Here is a 26,774-nt window from a genome sequence, read left to right as displayed (position 1 = left end):
TGGGATTACAGGCTTTGAGTCACTGTATTTTTTATTTTTTATTGCATTATAGGTTTTGGGATACATGTGCAGAACATGCAAGATAGCTGCATAGGTACACATATGGCAGTGTGTTTTGCTGCCTTCCTCCCCTTCACCAACATTTGGCATTTCTCCCCAGGCTATCCCTCCCCAGCTACCCCCTCATGCTGTCCCTCCCCTATTCCCCCCAATAGACCCCAGTGTGTAGTACTCCCTTCCCTGTGTCCATGTGTTCTCATTTTTCCTCACCCGCCTATGAGTGAGAATATGCAGTATTTCATTTTCTGTTCTTGTGTCAGTTTGCTGAGAATGATGTTGTCCAGATTCATCCATGTCCCTACAAACGACACGAACTCATCATTTCTGATTGCTGCATAATATTCCATGGTGTATATGTGCCACATTTTCCCAGTCCAGTCTATCATCGATGGGCATTTGGGTTGGTTCCAGGTCTTTGCTATTGTAAACAGTGTTGCAATGAACATTCGTGTGCATGTGTCCTCACAGTAGAATGATTTATAGTCCTTTGGATATATACCCAGTAATGGGATTGCTGGGTGAAATGGAATTTCTATTTCTAAGGCCTTGAGGAATCGCCACACTGTCTTCCACAATGGTTGAACTAATTTACACTCCCACAAACAGTGTAAAAGTGTTCCCATATCTCCACATCCTCTCCAGCATCTGCTGTCTCCAGATTTTTTAATGATCGCCATTCTAACTGGCGTGAGATGGTATCTCAATGTGGTTTTGATTTGCATCTCTCTAATGAACAGTGATGATGAGCATTTTTTCATATGTTTGTTGTCCTCATGTATGTCTTCTTTTGTAAAGTGTCTGTTCATATCCTTTGCCCATTTTTGAATGGGCTTGTTTGTTTTTTTTCTGTAAATCTGTTTGAGTTCTTTGTAAATTCTGGATATCAGCCCTTTGTCAGATGGGTAAACTGCAAAAATTTTTTCCCATTCTGTTGGTTGCAGATTCACTCTAGTGACTGTTTCTTTTGCCGTGCAGAAGCGGTGGAGTTTGATTAGGTCCCATTTGTCTATTTCGGCTTTTGTTGCCAACGCTTTTGGTGTTTGGTCATGAAGTCCTTGCCTATTCCTATGTCCTAAATGATTTTGCCTAGATTTTCTTCTAGGGTTTTTATGGTTCCAGGTCTTATGTTTAAGTGTTTAACCCATCTGGAGTTAATTTTAGTGTAAGGTGTCAGGAAGGGGTCCAGTTTCTGCTTTCTGCACATGGCTAGCCAGTTTTCCCAACACCATTTATTAAACACGGAATCCTTTCCCCATTGCTTGTTTTCGTCAGGTTTATCAAAGATTGTATGGTTGTAGATATGTTGTGTTGCCTCCAATGCCTCTGTTCTGTTCCATTGTTCTATATCTCTGTTTTGGTACCAGTACCATGCTGTTTTGATTACTGTAGCCTTGTAGTATAGTTTGAAGTTCAGTAGTGTGATGCCTCCTGCTGTGTTCTTTTTGCTTAGAATTGACTTGGCTATGGTGGCATTTGTATATCATCTTTGGAGAAGTGTTTATTTAAGTCCTTTACCCAGGTTTAAATCAGAATAATATTTGATTATTTTGTTGTTAAGTAGTAGAAGTTCTTTATATATTCTGGTTATTAACCACTTATTTTACATGATTTGGAAGTATTTTTCTCCCATTTTATAGGTTGTCTTTTCATTCAGTTGACTGCATCCTTTTATGTACACAGTGTTACATGTCTGATGTCATCCTATTTGTCTATTTTGGTTTTATTGACTGCTTTTTGTTTCATATCCAAGAAATCCTGGTCACCTCCAATGCCATGAAGTTTTCCCCTTGTGTTTTATTCTAGGAGTTGTATAGTTTTGGGTCTTATGTTTAGTTATTTAATGCATTTTGAGTTAATTAATTTTTTTAAAAAAGCTTGATTTTATTCTTCTAAATGTAGATATTCAGTTTTCTCAGTATCATTTGTTGAAAAAAAATGTCATTTCCTAATTGAGGGATCTTGGCACCCTTGTTAAAGATAATATGATCATGTGCATGGTGGTTTTCTTTCTGTACTCTCCATTTTATTTTGCTGGTCTATAGGTCTGCTTTTATACCAGTACTGCACTGGTTTTACTACTATAGCTTTGTTATATGTTTTGAAATCAGTTCTGCAAAGTTAGAGTTTGAATTTTTCAAATTTTTTTCTTTTTCTAAACTGTTTTGTCTATTTGGTATCTCTTGAGATCATATCTGATTCTTAGGATAAATTTTTCTATTTCAGCAAAACATATTGTTGAGATTCTGAATAAAATTGCATTGAATCTGAGATCACTTTGGATATATTAACATCTTAACAGTGTTAAGTGTTCCAATTCAGGAACAAGGGATCATCTTGTCTTCTTTAATTTCTTTCAGCAGTGTCTTTAGCTTTCAGTATAAAAGTCTTTCACTTCTTTGGTTAAGTTTATTTCTAAGCATGTTTTTTGATGCTATTATAAATGGAATCAATTACTTTTTTGATTGTTTGTTGTAAATGCATAGAAGTGCAAGCCATTTTTGCATGTTGATTTTATATCCTAGGACTTTGCTTAATTCATTGACTAGTTCTAACAGGTTTTTTTTTTGTGTGAAATAATTAGGATTTTTTATATATAAGATTTGCAAACAGTGAGAATTTTACTTCTTTCTGTCCAATTTAGATGGCTTTTATTTTATTGTATTTTGTCCCATTGCACTGGCAAAGGCCATAAATGGGAATCCTTGCCTTGTCCTTATCTTAGAAGAAAATATTTTCATTTTTCATTATGGATTATGACATTATTTGTGGGATTTTCATACATAGTTTTTATTATGTTGAGGTACCTTCCTCCAATTCCTAGATTTTTGAGTGCTTATTTTGAAAGGGTTTCGAATCTCTCAAATGCTTCTTCTGTATCAACTAACATGATTGTTTGATTTTTGTTCTTTATTCTATTTATGTAGGTATTTGAAGTTTCTTAGTTTTAAAAATTCTAAACCCAGAAAGTCTATAAGTTACAATTGTTTTTATGAATGTTGTTCATTCATATATTTAGGACATCACTTATGGGTAGAATAGAAATGGATCTATAGGGTCTTTATAGGTGTGAATATATTACAACATGCTTCTGAACTGTGGATTGCCCATTTTTTATTAAAAAAAGGTTGTAAAATTTTACAAATTTTTGTTAAAAGTATAGATAATTTGTTATTTCAATGTAGTTAGACCAAATCAAGAATAGTAAGTGAACCACAATATGATCTGTCTCTGTCTATTGAAAGTGGCTCACTGAGAAGGTTTGGTAAGATCCTGCATTGCTTACATGTCAGGGTTTGGAGAATAATTGATAACTTCCTGACCACAAAGAAAGTACAAAAGAATGAGTGACTAACTTACTTGTAATGGAAGGGAGATTACCTTAGAAGACACAATAAAACGAAGTTCATAATTCTGTTTTCTGAAATTGAATATATTCTCTCCAAGATATCATTGAACATTTTAATAGAGTCTTTTTTTGAAAGTTAGGAAAAAATCAAACCCCAAATATGACAACTCTGATTTTAGAAATAAATAAAGAAAATAGTAAATAATTTGTAGTACTGAAGCACTACAGAAATTTAATACTCCATTAATTTGAGTTTATGTAATTAATGTATCTGTTGGCTCATGCATAAAATTAAAACGATTTTCTCAATGCTACCTTGTAACTCATTTGTTTTCAACTACAGTGGCCTACCTGGAGTTGTGTCTTATTAAATATGTGCAAACTCTTACTTTTGATGGTCAATTCTCATAAATCACTAGCTATACTTCTCTGCTTTCTTTTCAGATAGTGTACATGTTTAGATTGTATAGTAAAGAGATAAGTTTCCCTATTTGAATTAGTTGTATCTAAAGATCAGTGCCCTTTCCTTTACCTAGGAGCTACGGTAGTTAGTAATAAAATTACTTATAGATCATATTGCTCCTCTGCTTACCATTTTTCTGTAGATTAACAATTGTCCTCAGAGTAAAAGTTAAATTATCTGGCTGGTGCTCAGACATTTTAGGGGTCCTCTCATTTCTGAGTTGTTGTGTTTCTCTGGAAACACTGTACTGCCAGTTACCCATATTTCTCTGATCTTCACTTTCTTCATGTGTGACTAAAATGTCAACTTTCAAGTGAGTTTTTCTTTGATCACTCCATTTAAAAGCAGCCCATCACTGTGCAATCAATATCCATTTTCTCATCTTTATTTTTCTCCATAGTACCTATTACTACCTGGATTATCAATCCTTTGTTTAATGTCTCATTCCTCACATTTGAATATTAGAATCATGGAGGAAGGAATTTCTGTTTGTTTTATTTACTGCTATAAATCCAGACCTAAAACAGTACTTAGTATTCCTAATGAAAGCTAAGTAGAGCTAAAAATGCTGTTCTTTTAATACAAATGTTAGTTTAAATGCATTTATGTTCACTTATTCATTTTGGAAAGGAGTGTTCCATCATTATCTCAATTTAAAAGATATTATAACATTTTATTTTTTAATTTTAAATATTTTTATAGAAAGGTTTTTTGTTGTTGTTTGTTTTTGGTAAATCCACATACACACAACCCATACTTCTCAAACCCTCAGAATAGCCTCTCAGTACATTTAACTTTTAAACTCCCACTTCTTTAGAGCTGTAAATGTTTAACATACATTAAAAAAAATAGATAGCATTTTTAAGGCATTGAATTCAGAATTTTAGGTCATGCATATTAGGAAAAATTAGTGAATATTTTATGACAATCTTGAGTCCCAACAACTTTCTGGAGTTTAACATTATTAGGGCATTGATTAGGTTTTCTTATTTATTAATTTTACCATGAAAAATTGAAAACATTTGCTTTAAATTGTCCTAAGTTTTGGCATTCTTTATTTTCTTTTCTTTTGACATTTGCTGTAATATTTGGACTTCTAAGAATACTTAGGTTAAATTAGTAGTTTAATTCAGAGAAATTCACCTATGTATATTTTGTTTGACTCTTACAATTTTAGTAACCTCCACATTATTTATTATAGGCTGCTATTAGGGAAATAGATGTCTATGAAGAATAATTGTTTTGCAACCTGGTAATATAAGGAATTCTTAGATCTGCTTGGGAAACCAAAGGAAATGTCATGGTGTACTTTGTGGGGGATTATAAGGTATTCCATACTTTTAAGAACATATATGTTTCTAGAAAGGAAATGAATGTCATCATTAACCTTTTACTAGGCATACACATTTAACAAGCATAATTGTTTTCTACTTTGATGAAAGTGTTTTGAAAGCCTGATACACTGCTTAAATTGCCCAAGGTGTATTTCTCCTTTGATTGAGTGGAGTTTCAAATAAATAATTTTATAATTGTAAAGACTTTATGAGTTGTCATTTGGTGACTTAGGTGTGGTTTGCTTCTGTTCTTTTTTTTTGTTTTTTTTTTTTTTTGTTTTTTTAGGGGGATGTTTCTGGATACCATTCTCCCCTCCCGTGATGATAATGGCATTCGACCTGCAATTGGTCAGCGAACTCGTCTAAGCAAAGGAGATATCGCACAGGCAAGAAAGCTGTATAGATGTCCAGGTATTGCACCACACAAACACAAGAGCATGTTTGTGCTTGATTGTGCTCTTCCAGATGAACACGCCACAATTTAATCAACTGTTTTATTTGTCTCATTCCCTTTTGGCAAGTGACATGTACAGTTCAAAGTCAGTAATCATAAAACAAGGCAGAAGAGAACTCTGGAACACCCAATTGCTGTAAATAAAAACAAGTTGTTGAAATCAAAGTTCAAGCACAGAGAGAGTATGCTTTATTTCTTTTAATTTAATGAGTGGAAGAGCAAAATAGAATGGTTGCTTAATAGTCATTAAGTAGTTGCATAATTTCATAGTCAAATACTTAGTTTCCTTTCTAACATAAAAGCATATCCCTTATTTGAACTTTAGAACTGGATCCTGGATGATCTTTTCTTGCAAGTACCGTCATTAATGGCATATAAATTACAATTTTATCAGTAGGAATGTATAACTTTGTTGTAAAAAAAATGTTCTAACCAGTTGAAAGTGAACTATTCTATGTTTTTCCCCTAAATTAAGTTTCAAAACCAGATTCACAAAAGGTCTTAATGTTCTAAGGGAACACTATGTTTTCATGGTCCAAGAAAGAAAAAGATTCTGTCTTCTAAATGAGAAATCTAGACTCTATGCACCTCCAGTGCACTCACAATATTTGAAATATCCTATAGCAAACAAACATGTTTAACTTTGCACAACACAGTCTTTTCCAAATTATTTGTCCAAGGAAACCTTCTTTTTTCCAATGTTTACTTGTAAAATTTACGTTTAGAAGTATTGTTCTACATACCTAAGATTGCAGATATAATAAAATAATTACTGTAAAAGTTTTAATTGGCTATGAATCTGATAATCTTTGCAGAAAATCAGAGAAATGATGGATATCTAAATTGTTGGAGTTTTATATAGATAATTGCTTATCTTTGTATATTAAGTTATTGGAAAAGTCTTACATTACTTAAATTTTTATAATTTCTGGTGTCAGTTCAGGGAACTTTTCATTTTGGCTATAGGAAAGGGCTAGCTAATTCATCTTAAAAGTTGAATATGTACGCATTGACATATGGTATAGAAATTTTATGTTGAACAGAGTAATTTCATTTATTTACTCAAGTGCAAGCAAGAAAAAGTGAGTTGCTTGAATATTCCCCGGAAATACCTAAAAAGTTCATAATTCAGTATGAAATTGTACTTAATTCATTGATTCAACCCAATGGATTCTGTTGACATTTCTGCTGAGAGAAGGGATTTCCTATATTTTAATACTAGATTTGTTAAAGAAGATTGTAAGAAATTATGTTTTTTTAATTTTACTGTAACTATTAGTTTTCTTGTAACTTAGGACTATTAAGTTTTTAGAAGGGCAGTTGATATTTTCAGAATTTAAAGCTGTATGTAAAACTTTTTACATCATAATGATTCAGTATAGAAAGTGAGTTTTCAAATTTTTTTATATATAAATATATCAAATTATCTGCCTAATTTTTCTATGTATCAAAAGACATTTCTACTTAATATTCATTAATTTACTTCTTGCTGCTTACTTAAGTTGCATTCATATTTATATAAATGCCTTTAAAATATTTTATGTATGAATATAAGATACACATGTATATGTGGAATTTTTTTAAAATTCAAATTTTCAAAAGAAAAATGAATTTATAAGAGAATGATACCACGATGACAAAAGATATGGGTGATGCTTGACTAATGTCTAGTAACACTGGGCATATATTTTTTAACTTTTAAAAAGCAAAAATTATTTGATTAGTAGCAATTAAATAAATGAACACTTTGTGTATAACACTGTCTTGATTATATCTCTAAATGTAAGACTATATACACTGGGAGCTCTCCTTGAATCCGCAGAGAGGTGAGTCAGAGCTGCATTTCCAGACTTATCTTTGTTGCCCACAGAACGGGGAAATTCCCAAGTATAAAGGAGACGTGGGATGCCAGGCAGTACCTCTGCCTGGCAAAGCTGGCAGCTGGGGTCGCGGCGGCCGGCCCTACACAGCGCTTCCCACAGGGCGCGCTTGTCCGGGTGCCCTGCTGAACCGGCAACCTGAGACTTGAGAGGGCTGGACTTGAGACTGAATGAGACTTGGACAGTGGGCCAGCCCAGGGGATTGCAGGGACAGAGGGTTTGGGATAGCCCAGTGGGACGAACAAAACCGTGATTTCAAACGATCCCCATGCAGACGGTCCGAGACGCTCTGTGGGGGAGGAGCATCCACCATTACCGAGGCAACCCGCCCCAACTGAGATACACGCCCACTGCTGACGCAGCCTGCCGATGCCGAGGCAACCCGCTACAACAGAGAGACCCCGCCGCAGGGCATGTCGGAGACCACAGCAGAACAGCAGAGCCTGAAGCAACAGGGCGAATCACACAACAGCAGGGCAGAGCCTCGGCAGGCAAACAGTGGCTAGTGTGCCTCCTAGCTGGGCAGGACACCTCAACTGACATCCAAAAATTAAGCCCAAACCCCCCACCACAGAGCATTTGAGAAAAAAAGGGTTTTTTTATGAGCTCTGCTGCAGCAGAATCAAACATAGCAGCCTAACAGCCCTGAATGAACAACAAAGATCACAGCTCAGCAATTGAGCTCCTATAAAGTACAGACTGTCTCCTCAAGCAGCTCCCTGACCCCTCTATATCCAGAAGACTGACATTTGGCAGGCATCATCTTGGGACAAAGATAGCAGAAAAAGAAACTGGTAGCATCCCTCATTGTGCCACAGCTGCTAGAGGTGCACCCCAGACAAGCAGGGCCTGGAGTGGACCTCAGCAGTCATACAGCGAAGGGGCTAGACTGGTAGAAGGAAAACCAAGTAACAGAAATACTTCATCATCAACAATCTGGGTGTCCACTCAGAGACCCAATCAAAAAGTCAGCAACTACGCAGACGACAAGCGGATAAATCCACAAAGATGGGAAGAAACCAGCGAAAAAAGAAGGAAAACACCCAAAACCAGAACACCTCGCCTCCTAGAAAGGACCAAAACTCCTCACCAGCAAGGGAACAAAGCTGGACGGAGAATGACTGTGACAAAGTGTTGGAATTAGACTTCAGAAGGTGGATAATGAGAAACTTTTGTGAGGTAAAAGAACATGTATTAAATCAATGCAAAGAAACTAAGGAACTTGAACAAACATATGAGGAAATGATAACAAGAATGGATAACTTAGAGAGGAATATGAATGAATTAAAGGAGCTGAAAAATACAATACGAGAACTTCGCGAAGCATGCACAAGTTTCAATAGCTGAATTGACCAAGTAGAAGATAGAATATCTGAAGTCGAAGACCAACTCAATGAAATAAAATGAGAAACCAAGATTAGAGAAAAAAGCGCAAATAGGAATAAACAAAGTCTCCAAGAAATGTGGGACTATGTGAAGAGACCTAACCTACGTTTGATAGGTGTACCAGAAGGGGACGAAGAGAATGAATCCAAGCTGGAAAATACTCTTCAGGACATTATCCAGGAAAACTTCCCCCACCTAGCAAGACAGGCCGACACTCAAATGCAGGAAATACAGAGAACACCACAAAGATATTCCACAAGAAGAGCAACCCCAAGGCACATAATCGTCAGATTCAACAAGGTTGAAATGAAGGAGAAAATACTAAGGGCAGCCAGAGAGAAAGGTCGGGTCACCAACAAAGGGAAGCCCATCAGACTCACAGCAGATCTCTCGGCAGAAACACTACAAGCCAGAAGAGAGTGGGGGCCAATATTCAACATCCTTAAAGAAAAGAACTTTCAACCCAGAATTTCATATCCAGCCAAACTGAGCTTCAGAAGTGAAGGAACAATAAAATCCTTTGTGAACAAGCAAGTACTCAGAGATTTTGTCACCACCAGGCCTGCTTTACAAGAGCTCCTAAAAGAGGCACTACACATAGAAAGGAACAACCAGTACCAGCCATTCCAAAATCACACTAAATGCTAAAGAGCATCAACATAATGAAGAATCTACAACAACTAACAGGCAAAACAGCCACTTAGCATCAAATGGCAGTATCAAATTCACACATAACAATATTAACCCTAAATGTAAATGGACTAAATGCACCAATCAAAAGACACAGACTGGCAAATTGGATAAAAAGCCAAAACCCATCAGTGTGCTATATCCAGGAAACCCATCTCACATGAAAGGATACACAAAGGCTCAAAATAAAGGGATCGAGGAAGATCTACGAAGCAAATTGAGAGCTAAAAACAGCAGGAGTTGCAATTCTCATCTCTGATAAAATAGACTTTAAAGCAACAAAGATCAAAAGAGACAAAGAAGGCCATTACATAATGGTAAAAGGATTGATATAACAAGAAGAGCTAACGATCCTCAACATCTATGGACCCAATGCAGGAGCACCCAGATACATAAGGCAAGTTCTTAATGACTTACAAAGAGACTTAGACTCCCACACAATAATAGTGGGAGACTTTAACACTCCACTCTCAATATTAGACAGATCAACCAGACAGAAAATCAACAAGGATATCCAGGGCTTGAACTCAGACCTGGAGCAAGCAAACCTGATAGACATTTACAGAACTCTCCACCCCAAATCCACAGAATACACATTCTTCTCAGCACCACATCACACCTACTCTAAAATTGACCACATAATTTGAAGTAAAGCGCTGCTCAACAAATGCAAAACAACTGAAATCATAACAAACAGCCTCTCAGACCATAGTGCAATCAAGTTAGAACTCAGAATACAGAAACCAACCCAGAACCGCACAGCTTCATGGAAACTGAACAACTGGCTCCTGAATTTTGACTGGGTAAACAATGAAATGAAGACAGAAATAAAGAAGTTCTTCGAAACCGATGAGAACGAAGACACAACATGCCAGAACCTCTGGGACACATTTAAAGCAGTCTCTAGAGGAAAGTATATAGCAATAAGTGCCCATATGAGGAGAATGGAGAGATCCAAAATTGACACCCTATCGTCAAAATTGAAAGAGCTAGAGGAGCAAGATCATAAAAACTCAAAACCCAGCAGAAGACAAGAAATAACTAAGATCAGAGCTGAACTGAAGGAGATTGAGACACGAAAAACCCTTCAAAAAATCAATAAATCCAAGAGCTGGTTTTTTGAAAAGATCAACAAAATAGACAGACCACTAGCCAGATTGATTAAAAATAAAAGAGAGAACAAACAAATAGATGCAATAAAAAATGATAAAGGGGACATCACCACAGACTCCACAGAAATTCAAACCATCATCAGAGAATATTACAAACAGCTCTATGCACATAAACTAGTAAACCTGGAAGAAATGGATAAATTCCTGGACTCCTGTGTCCTCCCAAGCCTAAACCAGTAGGAAGCTGAAACTATGAATAGACCAATAACAAGGTCAGAAGTCGAGGCAGCAATTAAGAGCCTACCACACAAAAATAGCCCAGATCCAGATGGGTTCACAGCCGAATTCTATCAGACACAGAAAGAGGAGCTGGTACCATTCCTTCTAAAACTATTCCAAATAATCCAAAAAGAGTGAATCCTTCCCAAATCATTTTATGAGACCAACATCATCCTGATATCAAAACCCGGCAGAGACCCAAGAAGAAAAGAAAACTTCAGGCCAATATCCATGATGAACATAGATGCAAAAATCTTCAATAAAATATTGGCAAGCCGATTGCAACTGCAAATCAAAAAACTTATTCATCACGATCAAGTAGGATTCATCCCGGGGATGCAAGGCTGGTTCAACATACGCAAGTCTATCAACGTAATTCACCACATAAACAGAACCAAAAACAAAAACCACATGATTATCTCAATTGACGCAGAGAAGGCATTTGACAAAATTCAACATGCCTTTATGCTAAAAACCCTTAATAAACTCGGTATCGACGGAATGTATCTCAAAGTAATAAAAGCTATTTATGACAAACCAACAGCCAATATCATACTGAATGGGCAAAAACTGGAAGCATTCCCTTTGAAATCCGGCACTAGACAAGGATGCCCTCTCTCACCACTCCTATTCAATATAGTACTGGAAGTTCTAGCCAGAGTAATCAGGCAAGAAAAAGAAATAAAGGGTATTCAAATAGAAAAGGTGGAAGCCAAATTGTCTCTATTTGCAGACGACATGATAGTATACCTAGAAGACCCCATCGCCTCAGCCCAAAAACTCCTGAAACTGATAAGCAACTTCAGCAAAGACTCAGGATATAAAATCAATGTGCAAAATCACAGGCTTTTGTCTACAGCAATAACAGACTAAAAGAGAGCCAAATCAAGAAAGAACTGCCATGCACAATTGCTACAAAAACAATAAAATACCTTGGAATACAACTCACAAGGAACGTAAGTGACCTCTTCAAGGAGAACTACAAACCACTGCTCAACGAAATCAGAGAGGACACAAACAGATGAGAAACATTCCATGTTCGTGGTTAGGAAGAATTAATATCGTGATAATGGCTATACTGCCCAAAGTAATTTACAGACTCAACGCTATCCCCATCAAGCTACCATTGACTTTCTTCACAGAACTGGAAAAAACCACCATGAACTTCATATGGAACCAAAAGAGAGCCCGCATAGCCAAGTCAATTCTAAGCAAAAAGAACACAGCCGGGGGCATCACACTACTGTATTTCAAACTATACTACAAGGCTACAGTAATCAAAACAGCATGGTACTGATACCAAAACAGAGATATAGACCAATGGAACAAAACAGAGGCACCGGAGGCAACACAACATATCTACAACTATACAATCTTTGATAAACCTGACAAAAACAAGCAGTGGGGAAAGGATTCCCTATTTAACAAATGGTGTTGGGAAAACTGGCTAGGCATGTGCAGAAAGCAGAAACTGGACCCCTTCCTGACACCTTACACTAAAATTAACTCCAGATGGATTAAATACTTAGACATAAGACCTGGCACGATTAAAACCCTAGAAGGAAATCTAGGCAAAACTATCCAGGACATAGGAGTAGGCAAGGACTTCATGAACAAAACACCAAAAGCATTGGCAACAAAAGCTAAAGTAGACAAATGGGACCTAATCGGACTCCACAGCTTCTGCATGGCAAAAGAAACAGTCACTAGAATGAATCGGCAACCAACAGAATGGGAAAAAATTTTTGCAGTTTACCCATCCGACAAAGGGCTGATATCCAGAATTTACAAAGAACTCAAACAGATTTACAGGAAAAAAACAAGCCCATTCAAAAGTGGGCAAAGGATATGAACTGACACTATATGAAAGAAGACATATATGAGGCCAACAATCATATGAAAAAATGCTCATCGTCACTGGTCATCAGAGAGATGCAAATCAAAACCACATTGAGATACCATCTCACGCCAGTTAGAATGGCGATCATTAAAAAATCTGGAGACAACAGATGCTGGAGAGGATGTGGAGAAAAAGGAACACTTTTGCACTGTTGCTGGGAGTGTAAATTAGTTCAACCATTGTGGAAGACAGTGTGGCGATTCCTCAAGGCCTTAGAAATAGAAATTCCATTTGACCCAGCAATCCCATTACTGGGTATATACCCAAAGGACTATAAATCATTCTACTATAAGGACACATGCACACGAATGTTCATTGCAGCACTGTTTACAATAGCAAAGACCTGGAATCAACCCAAATGCCCATCGATGATAGACTCGATTGGGAAAATGTGGCACATATACACCATGGAATATTATGCAGCAATCAGAAATGATGAGTTTGTGTCGTTTGTAGGGACATGGATGAATCTGGAGAACATCATTCTCAGCAAACTGACACAAGAACAGAAAATGAAACACTGCATATTCTCACTCATAGGCGGGTGATGAAAAATGAGAACACATGGACACAGAAAGGGGAGTACTAAACACTGGGGTCTATTGGGGGGAAAAGGGGAGGGCCAGTGGGAGGGGGAGGTGGGGAGGGATAGCCTGGGGAGAAACGCCAAATGTGGGTGAAGGGGTGAAAGCAAACAGAACACACTGCCATGTGTGTACCTATGCAACTGTATTGCATGCTCTGTACATGTACTTCAAAACCTAAAATGCAAGAAAAAAATAAGGAAAAAAAAAAAGACTATATACACTACATTTGAGAAATATACTGGAGATTCATATGCACAGTGAATTGTAGAAAATTCAGGAAGAATAAAAAACTGATTAACCTTATGATACTGTAATTTAATTTTTAGCCTACAATTCTCAGATATCTCAGTTATAAACAGGAAGATTATTAGAAGCATAGTTTCTACTTTAGATTTCAATTGTGTAAAATACATTAATGGGCCATTTTCTTACTTGAAATATAGAAATAATATATACATTATTTTGTTTAATACAGTAAAACCACATTTATGAAAGCATTATGATCTGTGAAAAAGATATTTTATATTTCTGAAACAGTACAAAAAGCAAGTTACTGTATTACAGCTAATAAAATAACTGGAGTAAGTGATATAGAAATGTAAATATATCTATTTAAAATATATATATAATATATATATTTACATTTTTATATCACTTACTCCATTATTTTATTAGCTGTAATACATATATAGATATATATATTCTAGTGTTAACTTTTAGTTCCCCAAATATTTGTGAATGATATTTTCTTCTTGGCCTTTTTTTTCAACTTTTATCTTAGACTAAAGGGTTACATGTGCAGGTTTGTTACATGGGAATGTTGTGTGATGCTTAGGTCTGGGCTGTGAATGATCCTGTCACCCAGGTTCTAAGCATAGTACCCAATAGGTAGTTCTTCAAACCTTGCCGCCTTCCACTCTCTCCCTTCTAGTAGTCCACAGTCTGTTGTCCATGCATACTCCATGTTCAGCTCCCACTTATAAGTGAAAATACGTGGTATTTGGTCTTCTGTTCCTAAGTTAATTCACTTCAGATTATGGCCTCCATCTCCATTCATGTGACTACAAAGGACATGATTTCATTCCTTTTATAGCTGTGCAGTATTTCGTGGTATATATGTATCACACTTTCTTTATTCAATCCACCATTGATTAACACCTAGGTTGATTCCATGTCTTTGCTATTGTGAACAGTGCTGCGATGAACATACCAGTGCATGTGTCTTTTTTGGTGGTACAATCTATTTTCCTTAGGATATATGCTTAGTATAAGATGGCAGGGTTGAATTGCAGTTGTGTTTTAAGTTCTTTGAGAAATCTCCAAACTCCTTTTCATGATGGCTGAACTACTTTCTATTTCCAACAGCAGTGTGTAAGCATTCTCTTTTTCCACAGCCTCACCAGTGTCTATTGCTGTTCATCTTTTTAATAATAGCCATTTTGGTTGGTATGAGATGGACTTTTTAATATTCACCAAATAGCTCCCTCCCTTTCTCTTGTTCTCTCTCGTTTCCTATGTTTCTTTCTCTGCCCTTCTCAGCCACTGTCTGCATGTGGATGTATCTTTCTGTTTCTTTCTCTTTCTGAAATAGTTAGCTTTGAGCCCTGCGTATGGTTATATGTTTAAGATTCTTCTTTTCCTTAAACGAAGTACACTCATGTCCAGGTTAAGGACAATGATATTGGCATAAATATACTTACTTACCATGGGCCAGATGACATTGTTACACTGATGCAGTAAGTTTACCAATAACTCCAAACACATAAATGGAATAGAGTTAAAGATTTATAACTGTACATATACGTCTAAATAGGATGACTTATGTGTGAATGACCCAGAAGAAAGTATATAAATTGAGATCTGATTGTGTTTGGTTTTCATACAGAGAGGAGGGGGTTATAAAACTGCATACTCCTTTGGAGTTTGTTTTATTTTTACTCTTTTGTTAGAAATTCCTGGTGGAAAGGCAGACAGAAACAAGCAATGGGGAAAGGACTTCCTATTCAACAGATGGTATTGGGACAACTGGCTAGCCATATGCAGGAGAATGAAACTGGACTCTACCTTTCCTCATATACAACTATATACAAAAATTAACTCAAGATGAATTAAATATTTAAATGTAAGACCTAGAACTATAAGAAGCCTTAAATAAAACATAGGAATCACTGTTCTGGACATCGGCCTTGGGAAAGAATTTATGACTAAGTCCTCAAAAGCAATTGCAACAAAAATAAAAGTGGACAAGTGGGACTTAATTAAACTAAATGGCTTCTACACGGCAAAAGAAACCATCAGCAAGACAAATAGAAAAACCTGCAGAATGAGAGCTAATATCCACAAACTATGCATCTGACAAAGATCTAATATCCAGAATCCATAAAGAACTTAAGCCAATCAACAAGTAAAACAAATAACCCCATTAAAAAATAAGCAAAGGATATAAACAGATAACTTCTCAAAAGAAGCACTAACAAACTTATGAAAAAGAATGGTCATCATCACTAAACATCAGAGAAATGCAAATCAAAACTGCAATGAGACATCATCTCACTCCAGTCAGAATAGCTGTTATTAAAAAGATGAAAAGCAACAGATACTGCTGAGGCTTTAAAGTAAAGGGAACACATATACTTGTTGATAGGAATTTAAATTACTTCAGCCACTGTGGAAAGTGGTTTGGGGATTTCTCAAAGAACTTAAAACAGAACTACTATTCAGCCCAGCAATCCCATTACTGTGTATATATCCAAAAGAAAATAAATTGTTTTGCCAAAAGAGCACATGTGTTCTCATATTTATCACTGCACTGTTTACAATAGCAAAGGCATGGAATCAATCTAGGTGTCCTTCTATGGTGAGTTGGATTTTTAAAATGTGGTACCTATAGACCTGGAATACTAGGCAGTCATAAACAGAAGGAAGTCATGTCCTTTGTAGCCACATGGATGGAGCTGGGGGCCATAATACTAAACACAGGCACAGAACAGCAATTACTGCATGTTCTCACTTATAAGTGGGAGCTAAATATTGAGCACACATGAACATAAACATGGAAACAGGAGACACTGTGGACTACTATAGGGGATAGAGTGAGAGGCCATAGGGTTGAAAAATTACCTGTTAGGTTCTATGCTCATTACCTGGGTGCAGTATACCCATGTAACTGTCTTATACATGTACTCTTTGTATCTAAAATAAAAGTTGAAATTAAAAAATAAAAGAAATGCTGGCAAATAAAGCCAATAAATATATTTGGCTACTTTTAATGCCAGCTTTTTTTTCTCATCAGTTTTTGCTCTGCTTTATTAGATATGCATTTTTATAACACTGTTTTGTAGAGGCTAATCTTGAAAAGAATACTGACCTGCTAAAGAATATAGTTATTCAGGGTTGTGGCTTTTATGGTCTGTGATAAGTGGGACCTTCAGTCCAAAGGGGCAAGTTTCTAACAGGCTGGCTATAAATACTACTGAACTTTATTAAATAATATATACATTTTTTAATGTATCAGAAGAGTGATGGCATTAAAACATATACATTTTAATTTTCCTTAAAATAATATCTCATTTTATGAAGTATATAGTTGATAAACATCTTGTAATCTATTCTTATATTTATTTATATATGCCAAAAATATAAATTAGTTTGGTATATGAAACCACAAATAGTTATTGCACAGACAGTGCATACTCATTATGAAAAAGCTCAATATAGAAATAGGTTAGATTTTGAAGCAGATAGTATAAGGATAAGTTTATTTTAGTTTGCAATTGTTTTCATTACCATTTCTTGCTCTTGGTTTTAGAGACAGGAGAGGAAAGTCTCTTTATGCACTGTTGTATTAAGAAAGAATATGATCCCTTAGAACTCTGGCACTCTACTACTGTAACACACCCTCGTCTATTGCCAGATCACATAGCTCCACAAGCGGTGAGACCAAGCCTGTCCAACATGGTGAAACCCCCATCTCTACTAAAAATACAAAAATTAGCTGGGAGTGATGGCTCACACCTGTAATCTCAGCGATTTGTGAGACCGATGCAAGAGAATTGCTTGAACCTAGGAGGTGGAGGCTGCAGTAAGCGGAGATTGCACCACTGCACTCCAGCCTAGGTGATAAATTGAGACTGTCTCTAAAATTAAATTAAATTAAGTTTTAAAAAACTTATGTCATCTTATCAACTCACCTTGCTGTCAATGGACAGTCTAAGCTTTTGACTTAGTAGTGCCAACTTTTTTGTTTGCTAATTTTTAAAGAATAAAGTTTGACTTTTGTATCTGAGAATAAATCAGCAAATTCTGAAATATCTTATGTAGCAGGGGTCAGCTAGCCTGGGACAATCACTTTTATTGAAGAAAATTCACAAGTAATTCCCACAACTTGAGTATATATGTTTGTACTTCTTTCATTATAATCAGGCACTATATTATAGACATTTATTTTTAGTGTATGCTGTATTTTGTTTAGCAAGTATGTATTTCTTAATCAGAAAAGTATTGTATGCATACTTTTATGGATTAAATATATTTAATCTATTTAGTTGCACTTTGGGAGATTCAGTACTGGCATTCTCTGTGACTTGCTGGGATTTTAAGTTGTTATAGAATTTAGTGTTAAACTGCTGCTAATTATAGATTTTTTTAATAGAAACACCGTTCCCAAATCATTATTTAGCATTTTACTGATCCTATTTAGAAGCACATTGTTAGCATTAATAAAATCCTAATACATTTTCATTTTCCTAAGACTTATTTTAACCTTACATTTATGAAGTGCCCTAGATGATTTACAGAACAGTGCTGATTTATGTATTCTTGACCTTGAGCTTTTTTATTTTGTCCTAAAGTTGTTTTTGTCTGCTACTCATCAGACTAAATATTACTTAGTCCTACTTTAAAGTTATTGTGTTGTACAATCATAATACCTATTTTTCTGAATAAATATTTATATTATGTCTATTTTTAGAGCTCTATGCTTTGTTTTTGAATTCACTATCTTTCTTTATTTAACACAAGCTATACAGATCCATTTATAATTTATTGAGAATTCAATGAGATGAGAGTTCACCTGCTGGTAGCTAAGGCCCTGGAATGAGATAATAGCTCCGTTTTGATTGCAGTGTTCTTCAGAGGGAAGAAACTGTTCTTTCAAATTGTTAAGTGTAGGTTATAAAGAGAACTGGCTGTAGTAGAGGAATTATTCTTAAACCGAGGATGCTTCAAGCAGCCTGGGTTCATGTGGCACATAGCATGTCTTGCAAGAGCAACAGGGAAGCCTATTGTAGAATGGTGCTGAGAACCTGGAAGAACACAGCCCTGATGCTGTGCAGCTAGTAATTTGCTATTTCAAATGACTGATAATTGGTTCCAGGTAATTAAACAAACCTAGTAAGAGAAAAATACACAAGTTGCTTTTTCAGCAATTATTACTTAACATCATCAGAGGAAAGTAAATAAATATATGTATCTTTTTGGAAAATTTAAATCTTCCATGATGTTCATATATATATATATACTTCTTTTGAAAAAAGTTTATTGTGTTGGACATTTTCTTAGAACCTTTGTTAACTACTCATTAGTTATTACTTAATATTTTTAAAACTTGATATGATATTCACTTAAACTTAGCCTCAATTTAAATCAAATATGTTAGTGAAATGTTTCACATGGTCCCAGACCATATCATGAAAGTATCACTGGCCTGAATCTGAATATGGGTGTACTTTAGAGTGGCTACTGGCTCCTTGGAAATAAATGAGAATGGTTTCACTGAGGAAGAATTTTATGAATGCCAGATTATTTATCTTAAAATTTTGTTCAGTGATTCATCATAGTGATGTCATTAAATATACTGGAATTTTGGTAAGAGGGACATAAAAAGAAATTTACTTAGAAAAGAAACTACTTCTATAAAACACAAATATTTAGTCTTATTTAATATCAAAACCCTTCAAGGCTTTATTTGTGATATTCATGTCCTTTATATAAATTAACAAATGATCTTATTATCTTTTTTTATTTCAGCATGTGGAGAAACCCTACAAGAATCCAATGGCAACCTTTCTTCTCCAGGATTTCCCAATGGCTATCCTTCTTACACACACTGCATCTGGAGAGTTTCTGTGACCCCAGGGGAGAAGGTAGTTCATACCATCAAGCCTACTATTTTACTCTCATATAAGTACAAAGGTTCACCTCACCTCAAATATAAATTTGCTTTAGGCTTTATTTTTGTTTGATCTTTTAAATAGACTAAAAAGTTCAGAAAATTCTTAATGGAAATTGCTTAAACTCCAGGAATTTTTTTGAAAGATATAATTTTAAAAATTTTAATTTAGTAGAAGGGATGAAATAATACAAATTATATTCTCAGATAGGAATTGTGGTAAAAATCAATATCAGAAAGACACTTTAAAAATCCCCATATATTTTAAGATTTTAAAATTACGTCTAAATGTCCAGTTCAAGCAGGAAAAAATTATAATGAAAATTATGAACTATTTTCAACCATAATATAAGAAAAATATTGAATACCAGTCCTATAAAATGCAACTAGAGTAGTACTTAGCTGAAAGAAAATTCACAGACTTAAATACTTACATTAGGAAATATGAAAGACCCCAAACTAATGAGGACAACCATATGAAGAGGTTAGAAAAAGAACAATAAAGTAAAAGAAAGATATTCAAAAAGGAAATGGTAAAAGATAAAATTAATGACATGAAAATAACATATGATAGGAAGTATGAACAAAGTTGATAGTTAGAATTAACTTAAAAAAAAAAAACAAGGAAATGGGTCAGGTGAGGTGGCTCATGCCTGTAATCCCAGCACTTTGGGAGGTCAAGGTGGGAGGATTACTGGAAGTCATGAGTTTGAGAATAATTTGACCAACATGGCAAAATCCCATCTCTACTAAAAAATACAAAAATTAGCTTGTCATGGTGACACAAAACTGTAATCCCAGCTCTTCCAGGGTGCTGATGCATGAGAATCACTTGAACCTGAACCCAGGATGGGGAGGTTTCAGTGAGGTGAGATCCCGCCACTGCACTCCAGTCTGGGTAACAGAGCAAGACTCTGAAAACAAACAAACAAACAAACAAACAAACAACAAGCAAACAAAACAAGGCTGGGCGTGGTGGCTCACACTTTGGGAGTCCAACACTTTGGGAGGCCAAGTGGATCACTTGAGATCAGGAGTTTGAGGCCAACCTGGTCAATATGGCGAAGCCCTGTCTCTACTAAAAATACAAAAATTAGCTGGGCATGTTGGCAAGTGCCTGCGATCCCAGCTACTTGGAAGTCTGAGGCAGGAGAATCACTTGAACCCAGTAGGTGGAGGTTGCAGCAAGCCAAGATTGCATCACTGCACTCCAGTCTGGGCAATTCAAGTAAAACTCTGTCTCAAAAAAACAAAACAAAACAAAAAAAAAACAGACAAAAACAAATCCCAGGGAAATAGATGAAAACATGTTTGATCAAGAAAGATGAAGAACAATAGAGAAGGCACAATTATCTAACATTTGGGAAAAAAATTTTTTAAAGATTATTATAACCATAGAGTCTTCAGACAACAAAATGAGAATAAAAGAATCTTGTGAACATTATATCAATAACTTAAAAACATTGAATAAAATGGGCAATTTCTACAAAATATTGCTACTAAGTTCTTACTCGAGAAGAAGTTAAAAAGTATTTACAATAGCAAAGACATGGAATCAACCTAGATGCCCATCAGCGGTGGACTGGATAAAGAAAATGCAGTACGTATACACTATGGAATACTACATAGCCATAAAAAAGAATGAACTCATGTCCTTGTAGCAACATGGATGGAGCTGAAGGCCATAATCCTGAATGAATCAATGCAGGAACAGAAATTTAAATACCACAAGTTCTCATTTATAAGTGGGAGCTAAATATTGAGCACCCATAGACACAAACATGGGAATAATAGACACTAAGACTATTAGATGGAGGAGAACGGAAAGGGGGAAATGACTTGAAAAACTACCTATGGGTAGTTTGTAGTTTGCCTTTGATTCTGATTTAGCTGGAAGAACTCAAGTACTCTCATTAGCTGTGGTGGTAACGCAATTGCAATTTTTTAAAACAAGTTTGATGTTCTTACAATAACTGAATGTTGTTAGGAGATAACCATGGCATGGAGTTGCCTAGGTTTTTGTAATATTCACAGTGCAAACTGAATCAAACATTCATGTAACATAAATAATTTCTAGATGCAAAAATTACAACTGACTTGGGATACATGAATGTATGCATAATTCTTGGTATAATTATTTTTAATTTAAGAATTGTAAGTTTGTTGTAATATGGTTATAGGTATTGATCAATTTCTATTTAAGTTCTTTTAATAAGAGTCAGAAAACCTCATAAATATGAAAAGTTTGGGAGCAAGATTAACCCAATTAAATTGTTTCACAACAGCAAGTTAATATCTGGAAAAAACATTTCTCCTGTCCAACTTCAAAACTCTCGCCACACTCCCATGATGCCCAGCACTGGGCTCTGATCACCCCTGAGGACACAGTGCACCCAGGACCTTTGACACCTGGGGGTCTCAGGGGAAAAAAAAAATTCTCACCGTTAGCATTCAGAGTTAATTTACTTTTCTTTTATGTATGATTATCTATAAAACTATATTTCCAAAAATGTTGCAAATAGGGAGAAGAAAACTATCATTTTCTCTATTGTTTTTCTTAATATTATTTATGATGATTAGTGAATAAATTGAATTGTTATAAGAGGCCAATGAACAATAGTAACTCATTTTAATCCTTGTGTCTTTGTTATTTTCTTATTCTCTTTCTCCTAATATTTGGTTTCATTCTGCTGGATTTTTTTTCTTACTTCTTGAGCTGGAAATTTAACTCACTAATTTCAAGCATGTTTTCTTTTCCAATGTAAACATTGAAGGCTGTAATTTTCCCTTCAGAACTACCTTACCTGAATTTCAACAGCTTAAAATAGAGTATTTGTTATGTTTCAATTATAATTTTTTCTGTTGTTTGTTATTTCTCCTTAACCCACATATTTTTTTTCTGTAATGTGCTTTTCTTCTTTGCAAACGTTGCTTTTTCAATCATCCTTTTGTATTTATCTCTCCTTGAGTCCCATTTAGGTAAAGGACTATCATTGTGTGTCAGTCTTCGCAATAGCTTCAGCTTGATATGATCTTGGAAGTGACCACTATTCATAAGACTAATCTTTGCTTTAAAAATACGTTTTGTACAGTGGTTGGGTACATTCATCTTAATTGTGATATTCATATAGTCTCTATATTATTGTTGTGTCTGTTTGATTTATCAGGTATTTACAAATACTTGTCACTATGGTAGATTTGTTAATTGCCTTTACAGCCTTGTTAATTTTTGTTTTAATTTATGCTATATCATTTTATATACATGTTTATAATATTTTCTCTCTCTGATGTATTAAACTGTTATCACTGTATAATGAATTTCTTTATTTCTAGAAATGGTTCAGGTAAAACTCTATTTTGTCTATTATTAATAAAGCTACACTTATCTTTTGATTGATATCTTTACCAGGGGTATTTTTGTCCTGCTCTAGACATTCAATAATTTCCAACCTTTTGTTTCAGGTATCCAATTCAGTTTATTTTTATTTAGTTCATGAATGGTAGGTTTTGTTTTTAATTATAGTGCTTATTGTAGTTCTGTTTATCACTACTATTGGTGTGTTTTAGACAGTCTACAGTCCAGTTTATTTATTTATTTATTTATTTATTTATTTATTTATTTATTTATTTATTTATTTATTTTTGAGACGGAGTTTCGCTCTTGTTACCCAGGCTGGAGTGCAATGGTGTGATCTCGGCTCACCGCAACCTCCGCCTCCTGGGATCAGGCAATTCTCCTGCCTCAGCCTCCTGAGTAGCTGGGATTACAGGCACGCGCCACCATGCCCAGCTAATTTTTTGTATTTTTAGTAGAGACAGGGTTTCACCATGTTGACCAGTATGGTCTCGATCTCTTAACCTCGTGATCCACCCACCTCGGCAGTTTATTTTTTGTTTAATCAATGATGACAAGTTTTGTCTTTAGTTAGTGTGCTTATTGTAGTTTTATATATGGTGACTATTGATGTGTTTTTATTTCTTATTTACATTGTAATCCAAGCCTTTTTTGTTCTCCCCCTTTGCCTTCTTATGTATTGAATTACATTTTGCTTTTATCTTATTTCTTTTTTAAAAATTTATTTATTATACTTTAAATTTGGGGGAACATATGAAGATCATGCAGGTTTGTTACATAGGTAAACACATTCTTTGATGGTGATTTGCTGCATCCATCGGCCCGTCATCTACATTAGGTATTTCTCCTAATGGTATTCCTCCCCAATCCCCTCACCCCCTGCTATTCCTCCCCTAAACTCCAACCCCCAACATACCCCAGTTTGTGATGTTCCTCTCCCTGTGTCCATGTGTTCTCATTGTTCAACACCCACTTAGGAGTAAGAACATGTGGTGTTTGGTTTTCTGTTTTTGTGTCAGTTTGCTGAGAATGATAGTTTCCAGTTTCATCCATGTCCCTGAAAAAGGACATGAACTCATCTTTTTTATGGCGCATAGTATTCCATGGTGTATATGTGCCACATTTTCTTTATTCAGTTTATCATTGATGGATATTTGGGTTGGTTCCAAGTCTCTGCTATTGTGAACAGTGCTGCAGTAAACATGTGTGTGCATGTGCCTTTATAGTAGAATGATTTATAATCCTCTGGGTATATATCCAATAATGGGATTGCTGGGTACAATGGTATTTCTAGTTTTAGATTCTTGAGGAATCACTACACTGTCTTCTACAACGGTTGAAGTAATTTACATTCCCACTAACAGTGTAAAAGCATTAGTATTTCTCCACATCCTCTCCGGCATCTGTTGTCTCCTGATTTTTTTAATGATCACCATTCTAACTGGTGTGAAGTGGTATCTCATTGTGATTTTAATTTGCATTTTTCTAATGACCTGTGATGATGAGCTTTTTTTCATATGTTTGTGGTTGGCTGCATAAACATCTTCTTTTGAAAAGTGTCTGTTCATATCCTTTGCCCACTTTTTGATGGGGTTGTGTGTTTCCTTCTTGTGAATTTGTTTAAGTTCATAGATTCTGGATATTAGCCTTTTGTCAGATGGGTAAATTACAAAAAATTTTTCCCATTCTATTGGTTGCCGGTTCACTCTAGTGTTAGTTTCTTTTGCTGTGCAGAAGCTCTTAAGTTTAATTAGATCCCATTTGTCTATTTTGGATTTTGTTGCCATTACTTTTGATGTTTTAGTCATGAAGTTCTTGCCCATGCCTATGTCCTGAATGGTATTGCCTAGATTTTCTTCTAGAGTTGTTATGGTGTAAGGTCTTATGTTTAAATCTTTATTCCATCTGGATTTAATTTTTGTGTAAGATTTAAGAAAGGGATCCAGTTTCAGCTTTCTGCATATGGCTAGCCAGTTTTCCCAACACCATTTATTAAATAGGGGATCCTTTCCCCATTGCTTGTATTTGTCAGGTTTGTCAAAGATCAGATGATTGTAGTTGTGTGGCATTCTTTCTAAGGCCTCTGTTCTGTTCCATTGGTCTATAAATCTGTTTTGGTACCAGTACCATGCTAAACTTCATATGGAATCAAAAAAGAGCCTGCATAGCCAAGAAAATCTTGAGAAGAAAAAAAAAAGTATAAAACAAAAAAGAAAGCTGAAAGCATCATGCTACCTGACTTCAAACTATATTACAATACTACTGTAATCAAAACAGCTTTTTTCTCATTTCATATTTTTCTCTCTTCTGGTTCAAAAGTTTTAAACGTATATTCTATCATTTGGTACCCTCTTTCTACCAGCTTTTCTTCTCAACAAAGTTATATTTAATTGGTATCTTTAACCTCTTCCAAATTCAAAACAGGATCTTACTTAAAACATTTTAGATTATTCCCTTTATATAAGATAATATTTTGCATGTTTATTAATGCCTTTTTTAAAATCACACAAATGAAACACCATTGTCTTTTGCACTTAACATTATTTTTACATGTGCAAGTGCTACCAAGGATTTTCATTATTTATTGTCCCAAAATAAACTACAATATTATTATGGTAAAAACTACATAGCATAAAATTTACCACCTTAACTATTTTTAGCTGTACTGTTCAGTATGTTAAGTATATTCCCATTGTTGTGAAACAGATCTCCAGAACTTTTTCATCTTGCAAAACTGTAACTCTATACTTATTAAACCCAACAAATCCCTTTTCCCTCCATCCCTTTGCGCCTGGCAATCATCATTTTACATTCTGTTTCTGTGAATTTGAGATACCTCATAGAATTGGAATCATAGAGTATTTGTCCTTTCGTCACTGTATTATCTCACTTAGCATAATGCCCTCAAGGTTCATCCATGTGACAGGATTTACTTTTAAAGCCTGAATGATATTCCATTGTATGAATACACCACATTTTCTTTATGTTTTCATTCATTGGTAGACATTTGGGTTGCTTCTATCTCTTGACCATTTTTTATAGTGCTGATAGGAACCTGAGATTGCAAATATCACTCACAGACCCTGTTTTCAATTATTTTGGTTATCTATCCAGAAATGAGTTTCCTGAATCATAAGGTAATTCTATGTTTAAGTTTTTGGAGAACATTTATGCTCTTTTCTATAGTGGTTGCATTATTTCAAAATCCTAAGAGTGCATCAGGGGTCTAATTTATTTCCATCCTCACCAAGACTTGTTATTTTCTGTTGTTTTGATAGTAGCCATCCTGCTACGTGTCAGGTGATATCTCATTATGGTTTTGATTTGAATTTTTCTGATGACTAGTGAACATCTCCTAGTAAATACTTGGGCATCTTTTTGTGTGCTTAATGGCTGTTTGTATATTGTCTTTGTAGAAATCTTTATTCAAGTCTTTTGACAATGTTTAGGTCAGATTATTTGATTATGTTGTTCAACTGTAGAAGTTTTTATATATTCTGGTTATTAAGCACTTATTAGAGAAGCGATTTGTACATATTTTCTCCTCTTTCACAGGAATCAACAGTGTGTATTTTCACACTGTTGATTGTGTCTTCTGATAAAGAAAAATGATAGTTTGATGTCATACTGCTTGTCTACTTTTAGTTTTATTGTCTGTGCTTTTGGTGTCATATCCAAGAAATAATAGCCATATATAATGGCATGAAGTTTTTCCCCTATGTTTTTTTCTATGAGTTGTATAGTTTTAAGTTCTTATGT

At 35.2% G+C, this 26,774-nt stretch overlaps 1 protein-coding gene and 1 non-coding gene across 3 annotated transcripts in view; both read left to right on the top strand.

The window, feature by feature from the left end:
• TLL1 (tolloid like 1) overlaps positions 1-26,774 on the top strand; it is a 273,553-nt gene that overhangs the window by 148,983 nt on the left and 97,796 nt on the right. For both annotated transcript variants that reach the window (XM_035292709.3, XM_035292710.3), the window contains 2 exons: positions 5,490-5,614; positions 19,519-19,634. In XM_035292709.3, the coding sequence (XP_035148600.1) occupies positions 5,490-5,614; positions 19,519-19,634 (241 nt within the window). The remainder of the gene's footprint in view (positions 1-5,489; positions 5,615-19,518; positions 19,635-26,774) is intronic.
• On the top strand, positions 21,999-22,088 carry LOC118152612 (small nucleolar RNA SNORD88). The gene has a single exon (XR_004741352.1). It is a non-coding gene; the product is annotated as a small nucleolar RNA SNORD88 (small nucleolar RNA).

The sequence above is a fragment of the Callithrix jacchus genome, chromosome 3 (genome assembly GCF_049354715.1).
Source record: "Callithrix jacchus isolate 240 chromosome 3, calJac240_pri, whole genome shotgun sequence".
NCBI classification, from domain to species: Eukaryota; Metazoa; Chordata; class Mammalia; order Primates; family Cebidae; genus Callithrix; species Callithrix jacchus.
Note: the sequence above shows the minus strand (reverse complement) of the source record. Positions and strands in the feature narration are given on the sequence as shown.